The 20,707-nt window shown below is 43.5% G+C and overlaps 2 protein-coding genes across 2 annotated transcripts in view; both read right to left on the bottom strand.

Moving 5' to 3' along the window:
* The window catches only part of LOC126475431 (putative polypeptide N-acetylgalactosaminyltransferase 9), a 164,852-nt gene extending 148,229 nt beyond the window's left edge, over positions 1 to 16,623 (bottom strand). Inside the window, exon 1 of the mRNA XM_050103281.1 lies at positions 16,386 to 16,623. Within this exon, the coding sequence (XP_049959238.1) occupies positions 16,386 to 16,531 (146 nt within the window). The 5' untranslated portion in view covers positions 16,532 to 16,623. The remainder of the gene's footprint in view (positions 1 to 16,385) is intronic.
* The window catches only part of LOC126474331 (atherin-like), a gene marked incomplete at its 3' end in the record, with an annotated part of 424,794 nt that continues 420,687 nt past the window's right edge, over positions 16,601 to 20,707 (bottom strand). The window contains exon 5 of the mRNA XM_050101798.1: positions 16,601 to 16,742. Within this exon, the coding sequence (XP_049957755.1) occupies positions 16,601 to 16,742 (142 nt within the window). The remainder of the gene's footprint in view (positions 16,743 to 20,707) is intronic.

The following is a 20,707-nucleotide window of genomic DNA, read 5'->3' on the forward strand; positions in this document are numbered from 1 at the left end:
GTTGGTGTTCCAGCAGTTTGCAAAGCAACCTCTTTGCTTCAGGCACTGTGTACGACCAGAAGAGAGACGTGTAACTTGAAACGGTCCTGATGGGAGACAGGTTCTCCCCGTTAATATAGCGGCCCTCTCGCTACGCGTGAGCTTCCGAAGTTGTGCGGCATTCCGCGCATAGCGGCGCCGCAGGGGTAGCGTCGGCAGCCGATACACATCCGGCGGCGGATGCTCGGAGCACAGCGGGTGGCTGCTGCTGCGTCGCGGGCACGTCGCCGACTTCTCGTGATCTCCAGGCGCGCGCCACCAAGTTCCGCAAGTATCTGACGCCCGAGTCGTGCCTTTCTGTGCCCCCCTGGCTTCCCCAGAGACGGCGTAGGTCAACAGAATTCCTCGACTTAAGATATAGCGCGGGCGACCACTGTTCGCAGGACAAAGGCGTTCCGGAAGCTCACAAGCGTGTCGGTGGAAGCCACGATGAAGTTCCAGAGTTTTCCGCTTGTCGGACGATCTCATCTTATAACTGTAATGGAATTCTAAAACCTTAGTTCAATTTATGTATCCAACCAGTAAACAACCGATTCCCTAAAGAAGCGAACTTCCAGGTATAAAACGGCTTCAAACGTCTGATTCGTTCAAAAATGTGTTAATGTGTTAAGTATTTGACGTTACGCATTGTAACCTCCCCCCTCCTTCCTAATTCCAGCTACTGTCCGCTATAAGCAAAGTCTTTTATGAAAAATTTGAGGAGCGAGGATTACAATAAACTTTCTAGTTTACTTAGCTTTTCGTGTAGATTTGTCTCTAGTTGTTCTTGTCTTGGGTCTGATTCTTGAGGCTGAAATTCTCACATTTTATGTCCTCGTGGTTCAATTGATCTGAATAAATCTGAAGATGGTTGTTGCAGAATTTTTGTTGTTACGTTAATATATTTTGTCACATTTTAGTATGTCATACAGTCTTTTGATTTTTCACATTAACAAAGCCGAAATTACATTGTTCGCCCAAAATACGACCGATTACATCAGAGGAAAGCTTACTACTACGTCACTCTGCGGTAATAACCGTATCTCAAAGAATTTACAATTTTTCTTGACGAATGAATTTCTGTTAATGTCGATTACTAATTCATAAATGAATCCAGAAATAAACATCGTAAAGAGGACTAGATTGCGTAATTAATAATGGAAATTTTAAGTGTGCCAAATAATTCGTAATTTAAAATGTCTCGAGACAAAAAAATTTTAACTGTACATTCAGAGCTAGTACTTATCGTTTGTAACATCGATAATAAACTAATTCCTTTTCATAAATTTTAGAATGGGAATGTAACATACTGTGTATAAAATTATATGAAAGTTTTCAGAAAAGCAGTTGAGATAATGATGACCTGTCCAAAATTCGAAAAATAGTACTGGTATCGACAACTAGTATGGAGGAAAAGTAATGCTAGAGTAGGATGTCCCGTTACGGCATGTAAACGAAAAAAAATTAGAAAACGTTTGGAAATACAAATGGTTCAAACAGCTCTGAGCACTATGGGACTTAACTTCCGAGGTCATCAGTCCCCTAGAACTTAGTACTACTTAAACCTAACTAACCTAAGGACATCACACACATCCATGCCCGAGGCAGGATTCGAACTCGCGACCGTAGCGGTCGCGCGGTTCCAGACTGTAGCGCCTAGAACCGCTCGGCCACTCCGGCCGGCCAGTTTGGAAATACGTTTTATGTTTTTTGGAAGCTGTCGGGCAGCGAGAAGAAAGTAAAAACACGCGACGTCAATAATGTTTATATGAAATAGAGAACGAGGGGAACCAAGGGAAGGGATGGATGGGAACTTGTGATTTCCAGACACACAGGGCAATGTGGCAGTGTAATGACGAAAGTTGAACGTTTGTGCAGGACCAGGACTTGAACCTGGGTTGAATGCCTCTCAAGCGCGGTGGTTGCCTTAACCGCTTCGCCCATCCAGGAAACTTACTCTTCCATTAAACCCCGACCCGCAAATTATTGATTCCCATAGGAGATAGGATGTTATTAGTGCATCCCCACTGAGTGGGGGAATCAGTAATTTGCGAGTAGGGGTTTAATGGAAGAGAGGAGGTGCACTGCAGAGTGCGATTAAGTTGTAAATCTGAGCCGGGCAAAGACCGTGGCCGGATGGCCGAAGCGGTTAAAGGAACCGGCTATGGTTGGTTGGTTGATTCGGAAGAGAGGACCAAACGGCGAGTTTATCGGTCGCATCGAGTTAGGGAAGGATGGGGAAGGAAGTCGGCCACGCCCTTTCAAAGGAACCATCCCGGCATTTTCCTGAAGCGTTTTAGAGAAATCACGGAAAACCTAAATCAGGGTGGCCGGACGCGGATACCGGTGATGAGAAGCGGTAAATCCTGGATAGAACCCCGGCCCCGCACGAATTTTCAGCCGAGCTGTCTAAGGCGCTGCGGTCATGGACTGTGCGGCTGGTCCCGGCGGAGGTTCGAGTCCTCCATCGGGCATGGGTGTGTGTGTTTGTCCTTAGGATAATTTAGATTAAGTAGTGTGTAAGCTTAGGGACTGATGACCTTAGCAGTTAAGTCCCATAAGATTTCACACACACATTTGAACATTTTTGAACAAATTTTCAACTTTCGCCATTGCATTACCACAATGTTCTGTGCGGCCGAAAGTCACGAATTTCCACTCGTCTCTTCCCTTTCTTTCCCCATTCTCTTTTTCATATAATTGCATGCACCAGCTGCATAATCACGAGTGGCATCTGCTCTGTCGGCCATGTCCGTCAGAACAGACACCACTCAAATATATACGTGTCAATAATATCTCCATGACTGCCTGTACTTCCGTATTTCAAGACACTTAACCAAGAGCGGATAATCGGAAAGTGGATCAGACACCAGTCTCCGCAGGAATCTAAAACAGCAGGCCGCTAATCTCTGCTGAGGGACGCAGAAACGAGAGGGAGAAAAGTAACGGGTGTTGCGGCTTCGTGATGTTTTGAGCGTGCGCTTGGTCGGAAACAGGCAGCGTCGTGTTTCGGGCAGGAATAGCCAGCGCAAAGCGGAAAGGCAGGGAGGCTTCCGGCCTCCGGGAGCAGTAAAAACAGACGCCGACAAGTGATCTCCGCGTCAATGCCTCCGCTGACGCCCAGCTGCGCAAACAGTACTCCAGAACTAAAAGCAAACCCTGAGATGGGCAGAAGTAATGGAATTGCTTCTACCGCTACCGGTTTAAATAAAAATCCCTGTACTTTTCTTCGTAGCGTTATTTCCAATGATGTGTTAATCTAAAATAGCATAGTATTTTGAGAGTCTACGTTTACATCAAAAGTAAATGTCATATTTGTTACTGAGATTTTGTTTATCGCAGAGAGGTGCACGAACTCGGAGGAACTGCGCAATTTGCTGTTCTGACACTTTAATGTATCTTTAGATTTTATAGTGTCTACATCTACATATGCATGTATACTTTGCAAATCGCATTTAAGTGCCTCGTAGAGCGTTCACCGACCCACCTTCACAATATTTCTCTATTATTCTAATCTCTTATAGCACGCGGAAGATGCGAAAACCTGTATCATTCCGCGCGAACTTTGATTTTCCTTATTTTCTTATGATGATCGTTTCTCCTTATGTAGGTTGGCGTCAACAAAATATTTTCGCTTTCGGAGGAGAAAGTTGGTGATTGAAATTTCGTAACAAGATTCCGTTGCAACGGAAAACGCCTTTCTTTTAATGATGTCCAGCGCAAATCATGTATCATTTCAGTGACACTCTCTCCCATATTTCGCGATAATACGAAACGTGCTGCGCGGGATTAGCCGAGTGGTCTGAGGCGCTGCAGTCACAGACTATTTTTAGGAATCATGCATACGTTGAAGCCGCCTGTTGGTCGTCAATGTAAGGAGAAGCAGGGTATTGGCTACCTTCTAATATGTTGAACGTGTTGTAAGATTTTATGTAAACATCATGAAGCTAAAAGGACAACATATAAAAACTAGATTACGGGGGCTTTGGTGTCGTACTAGCCCGGGAGATTTCAATGCCGCGTTGCTAACAATACGTAAGAGACCTGACGGATCGCAATGCAGCGACGACGACTATTATCAAGACATTACAATGAAATGAACACCCTTAGCTACATACAGGCGTTGACATACGTCAACGGGGACAGATAAAAATGTGCGCCCCGACCGGGACTCGAACCCGGGATCTCCTGCTTACATGGCACTTGACCATCTTCTTCTGTGCGAATGCACAAACAGTGCCCGAACTCTTACGGGAATCGGCAACGCGCCGCGAGTAATGAGTATAATGGGCGGCGGCACTTCGAATGTAGTGCGGGACAATACGTTGAGAATGTGGGTTTCGCGACAGCCGTGCCAGAGATAAATCCCTGCAGTCGCGCTATCCTCTGTGTCCTCGGTGGGTCAGATGGTTTGGGCTTTGCCCGCACAGGTAGCCGGCACGGTAGCTCAGCGTGTTCGGTCAGAGGGTTAGCAGCCCTCTGTAATAAAAAAAAAAAAACTGAGCTAATCGATCAACAACGAACTTAAACGGATATCTTACGACATCCGCCCCGGGCAGATGCAACGAAAAAAGGCGAACAAAATTAGATTAAAAAAAAAAGATGGATAGAGCGTCTGCCATGTAAGCAGGAGATCCCGAGTTCGAATCCCGGGTTGGGGCACACATTTTCATCTGTCCCCGTTGACGTATGTCAAAGCCTGTAAGCAGCTAAGGGTGTTCATTTCATTGTAATTTCATTCTAACGAGCTGCATGGTCACAGATTGTATCTGTTCTTTCGGACATGAACACTATGTCATATTTCGAATATTGTCCAGAAGGAAGGATTCGTTAAACTACCTGGACGGCCAGGAAAATTCTTCCCTAGTATCATACTTAAAGAAGACTCACTTCGATTCTTGTTTTAATATGATGGATAGGTGCCAAACTAAAATTATTCAACTGACAAGCTAAACGACGATGTATGCTGCTGAATACGATTAAGCCCCTACGAAGTGGTGCCGATCAAGAGACGTTGTAACGATTGAAGCTCCAGCAACTATCCGCTTTTAAAGAAGACTGCTGTTTTCTATATCTACAGCTACACCCCGCAAGCAACCTCACGGTGTTTGGCAGAGGATACTTTGTGTACCAATTTCACTTCCGCCTATTCCTGTATCAGTAGCGAATGGTCTGCGGGAAGAACGATTGCCGGTAAGCGTCAGTGGGGGGCTCAAATTCCTCTGACTTTATAGTCATTATCTTTTGGCTAGACAGACGTAGCAGGAGGAAATATATTTGGGTTGACTCCTCCAAGGACGTACACTCTCGGAACTTCAACAGTAACCACGCCTCTCTTGCAGCGTTTGCCGCTAGAGTTGGCTGCGCATCTCAGTGACACTTTCGCGCATAAAAACTAAAGCATTTACTGTACAAAATTAACAGCTTTTAGGTTTATAGAAATAGATAAATGTGTAAAAAAAAATGTGGCTCTCAGATAACATGAATATTTCTGATAAATATCTACCACCGTACTTCGACGAACCTTGTATGCTCCTTGAATAAATGTGCTGAAATAGTCATTAAGTCGGCATACAGATAATAAAGAAGTTTCTCGCTTAAGCAATTTATGAAGTATTATTCATACTGGCTATTTTCTTCTTCTTTTAAGCTGCGTTAAATTCAAAAACTTCACAAAGATGCTGGTCTGTATCGGCTGATTTCCTTCTACATTCTTCCCCAGTCAGAGTTCATGCTCCGTCTCTAACGATTTTATCGTCGACGGAACTCTAAATTCAGATCTTCCTTCGCCCTTTATTGTAATTCATACACGTCACAACCATAGCAACAAAAATATGTCGGAAAGAGTTACCTAGTATGTTCCAAAACGCCACGCATAAAAACGTGATTTTCCAGTCCTCGTACCTCGGCTTCTACTGCTGAGAAAAAGGTACGATCAAGTGTTTTGGAGAGCACTTGAGCTACGAGCCATTTTTATACCCACAGGAAGATCTACATCTACATGCATACTCTGCAAATCACATTTAAGTGCCTGGCAGAGGGTTCATCGAACCACCTTCACAATTCTCTATTATTCCAATCTCGAATAGCACGCGGGAAGAATGAACTCCTATATCTTTCCGTACGAGCTCTGATTTCCCTTATCTTTGTGATCATTCCTCCCCATGTACGTCGGTGTCAACAAAATATTTTCGCATTCGGAGGAGAAAGTTTGTGACTGGAATTTCGTGAGAAGATTCCGTCGCAACGAAAAACTCCTTTCTTTTAATGATTTACAGCCCAAATCCCGTATCATTTCTGTGACACTCTCTCCCATATTTCGCGATAATACAAAACGTGCTGCCTTTCTTTGAACTTTTTCGATGTACTCAGTCAGTCCTATCTGGTAAGGATCCCACACCGCGCAACAGTATTCTAAAAGACGACGGACAAGCGTAGTGTAGGCAGTCTCCTTAGTAGGTCTGTTCCATTTTCTAAGTGTCCTGCCAATGAAACGCAGTCATTGATTAGACTTCCCCAGAACATTTTCTGTGTGTTCCTTCCAATTTAAATTGTTCGTAATTGTAATTCCTAGGTGTTTAGTTGACTTCACAGCCTTTAGATTTGACTGATTTATCGTATAACCGAAGTTTAAGGGATCCCTTTTAGCACTTATGGGGATGAACTCACACTTTTCGTTATTTAAGGTCAACTGCCACTTTACGCACCATTTCGATATTTCTTATAAATCGTTTTGCAGTTTCTTTTGATCTTCTGATGACTTTATTAGTCGATAAACGACAGCGTCATCTGCAAACAACCGAAGACGGCTGCTCAGATTGTCTCCCAAATCGTTTATATAGATAAAGAACAGCAAAGGGCCTATAACACTACCTTGGGGAACGCCTGAAATCACTTCTGTTTTACTCGTTGACTTTCCGTCAATTACTACGAACTGTGACCTCTGTGACAGGAAATCACAGATACAGTCACATAACTGAGACGATATTCCTTAAGCACGCAATTTCACAACGAGCCGCTTGTGTGGTACAGTGTCAAAAGTCTTTCGGAAATCCAGAAATACGGAATCGATCTGAAATCCCTGGTCAATAGCACTCAGCACTTCATGTGAATAAAGGGCTAGTTGTGTTTCACAAGAACGATGTTTTCTAAACCCATGTTGACTGTGTGTCAATAGACCGTTTTCTTCGAGGTAATTCATTACGTTCGAATACAATATATGTTCTAAAATCCTGCTGCATATCGACGTTAACGATATGGGCCTGTAATTTAGTAGATTACTCCTACTAACTTTCTTGAATATTGGTGTGAACTGTGCAACTTTCCAGTCTTTGGGTATGTCTTAGTGTCACTATCCTACAGTACAGGGTCGAAGTATGGCTATTACACACTTCATCCTGTTTAGGCAAATGCAGCGAATCAGTTGGTTCTTTTGGTATTTGATGTGTTCTACGGTACGCTTGACGGGACTTGTGGAGGCATCATTAGTTCATGGGCGGTTCCTCGGAAAACACCAAGAAATGACTTTTTTTTAACTATATTCCGCCCTCACTAGCCGACCAAAACCCAGCTGCGGATTGAGAGACAGCTATGCACAGCAAGTGGCTGTAATTTTTACGATGTACTGCTAAGATCTCGATCTCTAAAAAATTTCAGAATTTCTTTCATATCTTTATCAGTATGTAAGTTCAAAGTTATCCTCCTTGTACACGTAAAATATGCTCGTAAAATTCGGTTTGAGGCGAAAATGTTGGCTATAAAGTGACGCAGCGCGGAGAAATATACTATAGTGTGTCTCCGGTGTCTTCTGGGAATCCCTCGTTGTGGTACTGAAGCACATGCAAAGTTTTTTTTGCATGTAAAATCCCGTCTGAGGAGTAAAATTAGTTTTGTGTTATTTCTATTTCACGTAAGTAAACTATCAAAATTTTCTTGACCAGTATATTTCTTTTCACATGAGTTACATGCCCTTCTGCAGCAGGAAAAAGAAGGGAACCAGCCGAAAAATGCTGTTATCAGAGCACAAAAGATGCGAATAAGGTCCTATTTTTTTTAAAAGATTGACTGAAAAGTGGAGTAGCTGTTGCCTCACTCTGTCCTCCTCAGCAGCTTTACAACTTTTCCCACAGTTTTTGGCATGCGAACATGTTCGCGCTTTTTTATGCTGAGAGAGAAAACAGAGGCAAAGAGACAGAGAAGTAACAAATACCGGAAGACAGCAGGCAGCGGTTGTGTTACAGAAAGAGCGAGGGATACAATGGCAGTGTGAAAGAAAGAGAGGGACACAGCGGCAGTAGGACATAGTTAACAGTGACAGAACAGTGCTAGGAAAAGAGTGAAAGAGACAGTGCCAGCTGGGGAGGAATAAACAGAGAGAGGAAGAGGAAGTGTAAGTGGGCGAGAGCCAGTGATAATGAGACACACATTATATGACAATGACAACGACAACGAGGAAGGGAGAGATAGTGAGAGTAAGAAGAGGAAACGGCAGTAAGAAAAAGGAATTATACATTAGCAGTAAGGGAGAGCAAGAGGGAGACAGTAACAGTGAGAGAAGTAGAAGTAGTAGTAGTAGGAACAGAACGAAGGACACTGTGGCTGTGGGTTCAAATGGCTCTGTGCGATATGGGACTTAACATCTGTGGTCATCAGTCCCCTAGAACTTAGAACTACTTAAACCTACCTAACCTAAGGACATCACACACATCCATGCCCGAGGCAGGATTCGAACCTGCGACCGTAGCTGTCCCGCGGTTCCGGACTGCAGCGCCTAGAACCGCTCGGCCACGATGGCCGGCCAAGGCAATGACAGAGAGACACAAAGAGATAATGACAATGAGTAGGGCTGAGTGAGTGAGTGAGAAAGTCAAACTGCAAGTGGATGGGTATGAGCAACTTACAGCGATGGACTAGTGGGTGTGAGCGAGTTACGGTCAGAGGAAGCTGTCGAAGAGAGAGGTGAGTTGCAAGTTAAAAAGAGCGTGCAAATGTTCGCAAGCCAAATTTTTTGGGAAAATTTGTATAGGTGTTGAGGATGGTAGAAAAGGCAGTGGTAACCCTCTTTTCCGTCGGAGTCCTTTATATAAATAGAATCATATTCGCATTGTTTGTACTGCGATAAGAACATTTTTTCGCTAGTAACGTACGCTCGTATTTACGTTCCACCGATTACAAATGAGGTGAATTTGCTGTAATTGGCAACTTGAGGGGAACGATAGCAATTTCTGCTCGTTGAGTTAACTACATTACTAGGTTACTGTTGGAAGTGGATGTAATCCTGTTGTTAACGGATAATCAACGCTGGCTCGTAGGCTGCTGTAAGCGTTTCGATTTGACCCCATTTCGATGGCATGTGTGCCAATTTCAGCGCTTATATGCTGAAGCGGGATATTAATTGACATAACGAGGCTGAGAGAACTCCGTTTCAGGCCTCCCCAACACAGAAAAAGCTTTCATGGTCACCGGGAATCGAGCTGAGGACCACCGTGCCAGGGAAGAGACTAATACACACTAGCTAGTTCACGAATGGGTAAATATGTAACAGGTGTGAATCTAGCTATTGATTCTTAAAAAAGGTCAACTTTGACATTCCCGCACTGGTATTGGCTGAGTATTAGTCATATGGTCGGAAAAGATGGGTCAAAAGTTGATCTTAATGCTTAAACAAGGACGTAAACTGTCAGAATATTATTATGTTCTACCGTACTTTTGGTACTAACCCGTTTTCTAAGCATAACCAAGTTGTTGCTTTGCATAGTATGAGCTATACGTGACGGAAACTCTGGTGCTGTACTAACATAAGAAATATAACAACTCGGCTTATATCTGCTATTTACGTAGTTTCACCTGTTGCTGCTTTTAATTTTGTGAAGTGGGGCGAAATGTACCGCAATTTAAGCTCTCAATATTATAATTTGTATCTATAATGGTACAAAATGACTGTGGTTGACAATTAAATAATGCAAACACTGCACTAACACATAATAGACAGCCATAAGCTAACAAAACTTCATTAAAACAATTTATTCAGTCTACGGACACATTATCCAAAAATATAATAAGAATATCAGGGAGAAGGACAAGATTACCGGTAACGGTTGGTTGCATGGCTAAGACGCCTGCCGCCTGCAAATGCACTACTGAGAGAGTGAAAAGCTGCTTCACGAAAGTAAATTTCGGTTGCGATTAACACAGTCACCTCCCGCAATGATACCAACTATTAATTTCTGAAATCTAGACGGAGCTCTAGTTCGTCACTCTGTAATTAATCTCTGTGCCCGCCTCCGGTGTTGCCCGCGTAAACAACTCGATACTGTGCGACGGCACTAGACGTTGTCGTCGCCAACAAACACTAATGTTTTCCATTTCAGGTATTAAAAATTGAACGTAATGCCTTGAGGGATACCAGAAAATATCAGGGAAAAGAAAAAAACGCACAAAATCTCATGAAACCCAAAATAATAAACAACAAAAATAGGTAATACAAAATAAATGGAAAGTTACAGGCGGGCACATGTACCAAATGACCTAGCTTGAGTAATATAATACGGGATAGGTGCTTTAATCAATCTCCAAGTCCGGAAACTATCACAAACTTGTATTTCATCATACATAGAGGACAAACCTGTGAAATTTAGAAACAGAACAATACTTTCTAGTGCTAGTATGCAAAACACACATCTTCACGACCTTCTTTTTCAAATGCAATTTAGGAAACATTTCATGCTTATTCAATACACTGCCAGTCTTCGGGGAAATAGTACCATGTCAAGGACCAAAATATATCTGAGGTGCATTTTGATACAACTGCGGACCAGAATCAATAACAAATAGATATTCAGAAACTGATGGAACAACTTTGACAAGTCTATGGTTATTTTTACTAGGTTTATAATCTGCAATAAGTTAATAAGTTGTCGAAGGACTTTCAAACCACCATCCTTTGGTTGAAGTTTTGTAGTGCCATGTTTGAATTGTGCTTTGGTCTTCACAAAAATAATTGCCATGTCCATAGACACATCCCATATCTTAATAAAATTGAGCGATATAATGTTTTCCTCTTCATGATAAGGCATTTCCCATTTCTGTACGATCTTTTAATTTATTTTAATGCAATTATTAATTAAAAGGGAAATGATATTTTTGTTAAAATGTAATTTCCTTTTCATTATACATACAGAAATCGATTACAATTTTTTTTAAAGTTGCAAATAGCAGGAATCGAACCAGGGACTTTGCAGCGACAAGACTGCGTACTATGCTTCCGGCGGGTCAGTTAAAACACTCGAAAGGTTTTTTTTAGTTAATAGCGTCCGAAAATTCTGAATCTTGCTAATTTTGAACTGTTGTCAGAAGTGCGACGTAATGTTCTAGGAAATTGATTTTCGGACACTTAGCTTCAAATCTTATTAAGAAAAGTGAAAGTAGTCACTCAAGAAATGATTGAAGGAGTTCAGATGCGGGAATCAAGCACCGCCGCTCATGACAAGGCGCTAGTGAAGGTGGTTTGCCATTGGCTTCATCCGACCTTTCATGAAATGTCAAGTGTGTATCTCTGTCGTCTGGAGGATTGTGATTAGTACTTTTACAGTGTGGTGGTAGGTTTGTGTCACTGTGGGTGAAGATAAGGGATACGATGTAACCCGATCCCGATGCCGACACACACAGTCCACTCCTCTCGAATAACCCCGATATTGCCGCAGACTATACCGTCCGCATCCGACGGAAGTATCACCATCACGTGTCACATGCCCTCAATTCGTGAGACACTGCGGAGAGGTTTGGAATTAAATCCAGGACATTGGCGCAAAGTCTGGTGACAAGTATCGTTATGCCACCACGTCTCTTTCTCTTGCTTGTCATATACAGGCAATAAAAATTTCCCCCAACCAGCATTCGAACCGGCTTACTTTCGACTCGAGCGACAACGCACAGCGGTGCGTTAGCGACCTCTGCTACAATGGCTGGTTTTCAATCCTACACAGGGTGTCCAAGGCGGAATGGTCAATATTCAGGGACGTGATAGAAACGATCATTCGAAGCAAAAATGTCTACTAAAAATGGCCTCAAAAATTCGTATCTTAAGAGCTATGAGCACTTCATCCTCGCGCTTCTACTGAACAAGTGCTCGTAGTGTTTATATGTATACTGAAGCGACGAATGAATTTGAACCAATGTCGGATTCGAACCCAGGTCTTCTGCAAATTCAGTGGGCTGAGGCGTGAATGGGAATTTGGAGTGAGGAAGGAGGCGTTCCCGGGTAGACCGTGCAGTGGTGCAAAGCGAGTGTCGTAGTTGTTAGCGCATCTGCCTAGTTCGAATCCCGGCCTTCGCACATATTTTCGTTCGTTCCTTGAGTCTGGATACATATATCATATATACTTCAGTCTTGAAAAGGTCTCTGGAACCACACAGTTTCATATGAAGTGCTCACAGCTCTTAAGGTATGCACTTTAGAGCATCAAGACTTTTCTTGCTTCGAATGATCGTCCTGTCAGATTCCTGAACATTGATCATTCCTCTTGGGACACCCTGCGTGTTCGAAGAAAACCGAGAATTTGTGAGATCCCCTTCGTAGACGAATGCAAGTTTCAAGTTTAAAATAACAGTTCGTTGCATACTCCAAAATCAAATTTTAATTTAATTCCGGTTGGAACACGAGTCAAAACGGGCGAACTCGTGCAGCCACTACACCGAACAACGCTGAAGTCCTAGGCCAAAGACCGACTGTAGCTTATGTGGTCTAACCTAGTAGTAGCAGGGTAAGGTGGGGCTAAATGTATAATTTCAACTTTTTGGGCCCCAAATGGTTGGTAAATATTGTTCTATACATGTTAAATTGTTCTAACGGAATTCTCCGATAACACTAAATCGCGTTAAAAATTAAAATATTAATCGGTCGTGATCGTAAGGATTTATTAAAAACTAAAAAATAATCACATGTAAAGATCATAACTGGTTTCATTTTTATGAAAAATCATCTTCAGATCACATCTATGAAACTCTAAATAGTAATATTCCTTAGAGGGGAAAAAGGCCTCAAAATTACACAGTTCATCTACACGGCTTAACATACGGTGGTAACATACGTAAAACATAAAATATCTAGATGTAGATAAAATGCAATATTAAGGATTGTATAAAGTAAGTAGGACGCAGCAGTAATTATTTTACAATGTTTATTTCACACCACAAGAGGTCATCAAGACACAGTTACTGAAACAATAAAATTTTTAAAAGGTTACATAACTAGTTTCGACGCACAGAGTCGTCATTTTCAAACGTAATCACAAACCTGGAAAACTGCATTAATAATTGAAAAAGCACATCTTTCAAATATTACAAAAAATACGCTAAAACCCATAAACTGAAGGAAAGGCACCAGAAACGGGTCACAAGACGTCACGACAATTTTCGGTCGATCAGTCATTTCACGTCTTAATGCAGTGACAATTGTCGTCAGGTCTTGCGATCAGTTTTTGCTGCCATTGCTTCCCTTTACCGGTTTTAGCGCATTTTTCGTAATATTTGAAAGAAGTGTGGTGTTTGCTGTTATTAACGTAGTTTTGGTTCAAATGGCTCTGAGCACTATGGGACTTAACTTCTGAGGTTATCAGTTGGGTTGGTTTTGGGGAAGGAGACCAGACAGCGTGGTCATCGGTCTCATCGGATTAGGGAACGATTGGGAAGGAAGTCGGCCGTGCCCTTTCAGAGGAACCATCCCGGCATTTGCCTGGAGTGATTTAGGGAAATCACGGAAAACCTAAATCAGGATGGCCGGACGCGGGATTGAACCGTCGTCCTCCCGAATGCGAGTCCAGTGTCTAACCACTGCGCCACCCCGCTCGGTGAGGTTATCAGTCCCCTAGAACTTAGAACTACTTAAACGTAACGAACCTAAGGACATCACACACATCCATGCCCGAGGCAGGATTCGAACCTGCGACCGTAGCGGTCGCGCGGTTCCAGACTGTAGCGCCTAGAACTGCTCGGCCACCAGCGGTCGGCAACGCAGTTTTATAGATTTGTGATTACATTTGAAAACGATGACTCAGTGTGTCGAAACTAGTTATGTAACCTTTGAAAAAATTTATTGTTTCAGTGACTGTGGCTTGACGACCGTGTGCCATATCAAACAAACATTTTAAATTTCATTCAGTCACACTCCTTTATGACAATTATGTCGAAATACATAATTATTTTACACTGGCAAAAATAATTAAGAAATACTAATAATACGTAAACAATCAACAGAAATTGAAGTAGGTACGCTAAAACCGCATCGACGGGCGTTGCGTGGAAGTTCGAACTCACATACTGAAGTAGGGATAAGCTTTGCAACGCGGGCCGTTACCATGGAGACGGTAGCTTGGAACCTCTCGATGCATAGTGTCGGTGGCGAGGATTACGTAGTGTCCGGGATGAAACGGCAGAACGACGCCGTTTGTCATCATAGAGTCGGACTGATGAATAACGATCGGAATTGAATCTTAAGAGGTTACCATTTTGACGTGTGATCTTTTAGTTTTTAATAAATCCTTGCGAGCAAGACTGATAAGTATTTCAATTAGTATCAGACACCGTTAATTTCCAGTAATGTTTTCAAAAGTTATCACGTGTTAAAAATGTTTGGCAGAAGTGCGGTCAATCCCCTCAGGCACTGCCGGCGGCAAGAGATCCTGCTTCCTATCTATGGACTGTGGGGCCCCACGGCACTGCGACGCCACGGCAGGTCTGGTGTCAGTGTTCAGGTTCGACAGCACGAGACTCCAGAGGAATGCCTTTAGTCTCCGCTCAGTAAAAGAGCTACAAGCTTTGTATGTTAAGTTCGAAATAAAAAGGGAATGCAGAAAAAGAAGTTCTGGGCAAATCCCTTCATTGCTGATCGTGACATTAACGGGTTATTTGACGCGCGTCACAATGATTTAAGAAATTACACTGCTAATTTTCCATTATCATGAGAATGTCGTTCTGTTCATCTGACGAGGTATTGGAGATCTCCAGAGATTAACTGAAGAAAAATGTCACTGTTTTAAGGAAACCAATCTCACCAGTGGAAAAGATTTTCGTGGTCTGTGCAATTGTAGATAATTATTTGTTGGCTTCCGTGATATTTATAGTTTTAATTGTAACTGTAAAGTATACATGGAAGTGCTCTTCAGGTTTTATTTGAAAAGCACGTTATTATACACTGAAATTGAATTTACAAATGTTTTACATACGAAGTCGAAAACCTGTCCCCTTTTTTTCTTAAAATAGTGCCAGGGTGTCTGATGTATCTGGCCCATTAGTACCACTTGCTGTAGCAGGAGATGTATCTGTGCTGATTCCGTCTGGAAGTAGGTTTCGAGGTAAAACTTACATGGCTCGGATAGTAAACGTACTTTGTCTGCGGAGTAATGCTCTTATGGTTAGAGTGGAGCATCAGAAACAGTCTGTGAGGAAATGGACGATCGGCAATTACTACGGCCGGCCAGTGTGGCCGAGCGGTGTTAGGCGCCTCAGTCTGGAACCGCGCGACCGCTACGGTCGCAGGTTCGAATCCTGCCTCGGGCATGGATGTATGTGATGTCCTTAGGTTAGTTAGGTTTGAGTAGTTCTAAGTTCTAGGGGCCTGATGACCTCAGATGTTAAGTCCCATAGTGCTCAGAGCCATTTGAACCAAGTACTTTGAATGTGATTGTAATGTGGAGAGGCTTATTCTTCCAATTGAGCTTCACTTATGACTCTCGTAATTCCCAACACTTGTTTTTCCAGCTCGTGTTTTGAATAGTTCTCAGATGGAGCGTCCCAAGTTGCTGATCTCATTAGGATGTCGCAGATTTAAAAAAAAAAAGAAAAAAAAATGGTTCAAATGGCTCTGAGCACTATGGGACTTAACATCTGAGGTCATCAGTCTCCTAGAACTTAGAACTACTTAAACATAACTAACATAAGGACAGCACACACATCCATGCCCGAGGCAGGATTCGAACCTTCGACCACAGCAGCCGGCGCAGATTAAAGATTCGGCGTCAAAATAATCTACAGCGCTCACGTGGGCGGGTAAAACTAGGTACGGGTGAGTGGCAGGTAGCGCTTGGCACCTCTGCTGGCATTCTGGAGTGGGAGCAGCCATAAGCCAGCAGGCTGGCAGGCCTGCCGGCAGAGTTGCCACACTCATGTAGATGCCAGGTGAGGGAGGCACCATTGTGTCCCACGCTTGTGTGTGGCGTCTCTGCCAGTCTCGCCCCAGAGCGGTAGGGGCTTATACCAGCCATCCAGTGGTTTCTCCCCTCTCTTTAACAGCGCCGATTACATTCAATTTACTTACTAGAGGCTGTATTGCCGCAAGACGAAGGTCTGATTCGAATATAATGTGAACTCACCAAGAGTCGCGCGGGTCTGGCAGCTTGCGCCGCACGGAGATGAGGTCGGAGACGTACTGGTTGAAGGCGTTGTTCTGCCAGCCTTCGTCGACGCGCTTCTTCACCTCGGCCGACAGGTTGCTGGGCAGCACGTAGGGCTTCCCCATGTGGCCCGGGGGCTCTGAGACGGCGCCGCCGGGCCCCGGGGGCGGCTGCAGAGCGGCGCGGTCGTCAGACTCGGGGGCGGCGGCGGGCGCGGCTGCGGGGGCGGCGTCGGCCTTGGCGTGGTGCTTGTGCCGGCCGCCGGCGCGCGGGGGCGGCGCCACTTCGTTGTCCTCCAGGGCGGCGTTCTCTGCCTCGGCGACATCCTCGTCAGGTCTGCAAAAACACAGCTAGTGTTGAGCGGCGGATACCACTCGAGGTACTAATGCGTATTTCTCGCCTACTCGCTAACAAGGGAAAGGTCTCAGACAGGGCCAACTGATTCGGCTCATATACCGCTGAAAAAGGATATCTTGGCTCACTACCATATGGAACAGACAAAGGGGAGAACCTCGGCTGAGATGGATTGAGGGGGTTCGCAGATGATATGAGAACGATGGGACTGGCTGGAGAAGAATAAATGGATCGAAGAAGATGGACCAGGCTGACTGGCGAGGACTGTGTGGCTAACGTAGTAGTACTAGTAGTAGTAATATATTTTTAAATGCGATCATTTTTCCTTGGGATTAGCTCGACTGAAACTGATACCGAATGAAACAAGTTTACAAACTAAACTAAACCCCATCAGAACAGGTCTCCGTACTGACCGACCTCCGTGTAATCCTCAGCCCACAGGCGTCACTGGAAGCGGATACAGAGGGGCTTGTGGTCAGCACACCGCTCTCCCGGCCGCATGTCAGTTTTCGTTACCGGAGCCGCTAATTCTCGATCAAGTAGCTCCTCAGTTTGCCTCACAAGGGTTGAGTGCACCACGCTTGCCAACAGCGCTCGGTGGACCGGATTGTCACTCATCCAAGTGTTAACCAAACCCGACAGCGCTTAACTTCCGTGATCTGACATGAACCGGTGTCGCCACTGCGGCAAGGCTTTAGTGTTACCAGTCACAATAAACTTGTTGTTTCATTCGATATCACTACCCCTCGTTTTAGACAAAACCACCCGAAAGTTCACGGCGCGCAATCGACTCGTAACTGACGGGACCGTTCGATTCCCGGCGGGATCAGGGATTTTCTCTGCCTCGTGATGACTGGGTGTTGTGTGATGTCCTTAGGTTAGTTAGGTTCAAGTAGTTCTAAGTTCTAGGGGACTGATGACCATAGATGTTAAGTCCCATAGTGCTCAGAGCCATTTGAACCATTGAACTGACGGGACCTACAGGTGATTAAAAATGAGCATCATCATATACATAGGCTGCAAAGCACATTTTCCGAGAAATCGAGAAGAGAGACTATTACGACACCCGCTTATCTACCCGTTAGGTTAACGCCCTGACCGAGAGACCAAGGCCCCTGGCTGAGGAGCTGAGGATTTGTATTCGATTACCACATGTATTCTGCGATCTTTGGTTAACCCGAATTTACTTTGATTATGCTAATGTCAGTCAGAAAGTAACGCATCCAGCATATATTTTATTTTTATTTTACAATAAAATAAATGCCATATACATAGGACAGCAGCTACAAGATTCATGGTTAATTTTCGATATAATTACACTCTTTGTCTACAGTTCTTTTCCACAGTAAAATCAGAGTGGGGAAAATCTACCTCATTTCGTGACATTAAGGATTGTAAAGAAGAAATCAAAACGAAATACTCGATATAAAAATTTTGTATTTTACGCGTAAGAAACCCATACACTATTCTACTAACCCATGATCAAGAACAAGCAAGAAATGCTAAAACGTTGAATTTATTAAATGCAGGCAACTAAGTGTACATCATGCTACTTAACTTCGTTATAGCATACCCAATTCTTTGACACTATGCATTTAACGTCGTAATAATGTGCTTAATTTCGTGATAATGTTCTTTTCCATTGTTACAGTTCACTCAATATCAATGTCATTGTAACTAACACATGCAAAAATAATGCACTTAAACTAAGTAGCATGAGGTAACCGAAACCTGGCAACTTTCGTGGAACCATCATAAACAGGAACAACACAGAATAAAAGCAGTTTTATTCTTTCCACAACCAGCACGCGTTTCTACACTGAAGAGATAAAGTGCTGGTACACCTGCTTAATATCGTGTAGGGCCCCAGCGAGCACGCAGAAGTGTCGCAACACGAGGTCGCATAGACTCGATTAATGTCCGAAGTAGTGCTGGAGAGAACTGACATCATGAATCATGCGGGGCTGTCCATAAATCCGTAAGAGTACGAGGGAGTGCAGATCTCTTCTGAACAGCACGTTGCAAGGCATCCCAGATATGCTCAGTAATTTTAATGTCTGGAGAGTTTCGTGGACAGGGGAAGTGTTTCAACTCAGAAGAGTGTTCCTGGAGCCACCATGTAGCAATTCTGGACGTATGGAATGTTGCATTGTCCTGCTGGAATAGCCCAAGACCGCCGCAATGCACACTGGACATGAATGGATGCAGGTGATCACACAGAATGCTTACGTACGTTTACCTATCAGAGTCGTATATAGACGTATCAAGGATCCCACATAACTCCAACTGCACACGCCCCAAATCATTACAGAGCCACCACCAGCTTGATCAGTCCCCAGCTGACACGCAGGGTCCATGGATTCATGAGGTTGTCTACGTAGCAGTACACGTCCATCCGCTCGATACAATTTGAAACGACACTCGTCCAAGGAGCAACATTTTTCAGTCATCAACAGTCCAATGTTGGTGTTGACGGGCCCATGCGAGGCGTGAAGTTTTGTGCCGTGCAGTCATCAAGGGTACACGAGTGGGCCTTCGGCTTCGAAAGCTCATATAGATGATGTTTCGTTGAACAGTTCGCACGCTGACACTTGTTTATGTCCCAGCATTGAATTCTGCAGGAATTTGCGTAAGGGTTGCACTTCTGTCACGTTGAACGATTCTCTTATTTATTTATTTTTTTTTATTTATTTATTTATTGTTCCGTGGGACCACATTTAGGAGAAGTCTCCATGGTCATGGAACGAGTCAATACATGAAATTATAACACGATTGTAGAAACAGATAAAATGAAATATAAGAAACATATTCAGGCGACAAGTCGTTAGTTTAAATAAAGAAAATCAAGAATGTAACACTAGAATTTGCTTAATTTTTTAGCTCTTCCAGGAGCTCCTCGACAGAATAGAAGGAGTGAGCCATGAGGAAACTCTTCAGTTTAGACTTAAAAGTGTTTGGGCTACTGCTAAGATTTTTGAGTTCTTGTGGTAGCTTATTGAAAATGGATGCAGCAGAATACTGCACTCCTTTCTGCACAAGAGTCAAGGAAGTGCATTCAACATGCAGATTTGATTTCTGCCTAGTATTAACTGAGTGAAAGCTGCTAACTCTTGGGAATAAGCTAATATTGCTAACAACAAACGACATTAAAGAAAATACATACTGTGAGGGCAATGTCAAAATTCTCAGACTATTGAATAGGGGTCGACAAGAGGTTTTCGAACTTACACCATACATAGCTCGAACAGCCCGTTTTTGAGCCAAAAATACCCTTTTTGAATCAGAAGAATTACCCCAAAAAATAATACCATATGACATAAGCGTATGAAAATATGCGAAGTATACTACTTTTCGTGTTGAAATGTCACTTATTTCAGATACTGTTCTAATGGTAAATAAAGCGGCATTTAGTTTCTGAACAAGATCGTCGTTGGTCCTGTTCTTACAGAATCTTTTTCCGGCCGCAGCGATGTCGGAGATTTGATGTTTTACCGGGTTTCTAATATTCACGGTACACTCGTGAAGTGGTCTTACGGGAAAATCCCCACTTCATCGCTACCTCAGAGATGCTGTGTCCCATCGCTAGTGCGCCGACTATAACAGCATGTTCAGACACAGTTGAATCTTGATAACCTGCCATTGTAGCAGCAGTAAGCGATCTAATAACTGTGAATGACACTTGTTGTCTTACATAGACGTTGCTGACCGCAGCGTCGTATTCTGCTGTTTAAATATCTCTGTGTTTGAATACGCATGTCTATACCAGTTACTTTGGCGCTTCAGAGTAGTTACAGGTGGCGCAGGTGTCATTTTTCTTGTTATTTTACTTGCGTTTTTCTCTTTTCCTTTCACCACTAGGTGAGGTCGTTATCTTCTCAGGTAAATTTACGACTGGCCCCTATCAAAACCTGTCGTCAGTTGGCATGTGACTTGCTGCTGAAATGGAC

Source organism: Schistocerca serialis, chromosome 4 (genome assembly GCF_023864345.2).
Source record: "Schistocerca serialis cubense isolate TAMUIC-IGC-003099 chromosome 4, iqSchSeri2.2, whole genome shotgun sequence".
NCBI lineage: Eukaryota > Metazoa > Arthropoda > Insecta > Orthoptera > Acrididae > Schistocerca > Schistocerca serialis.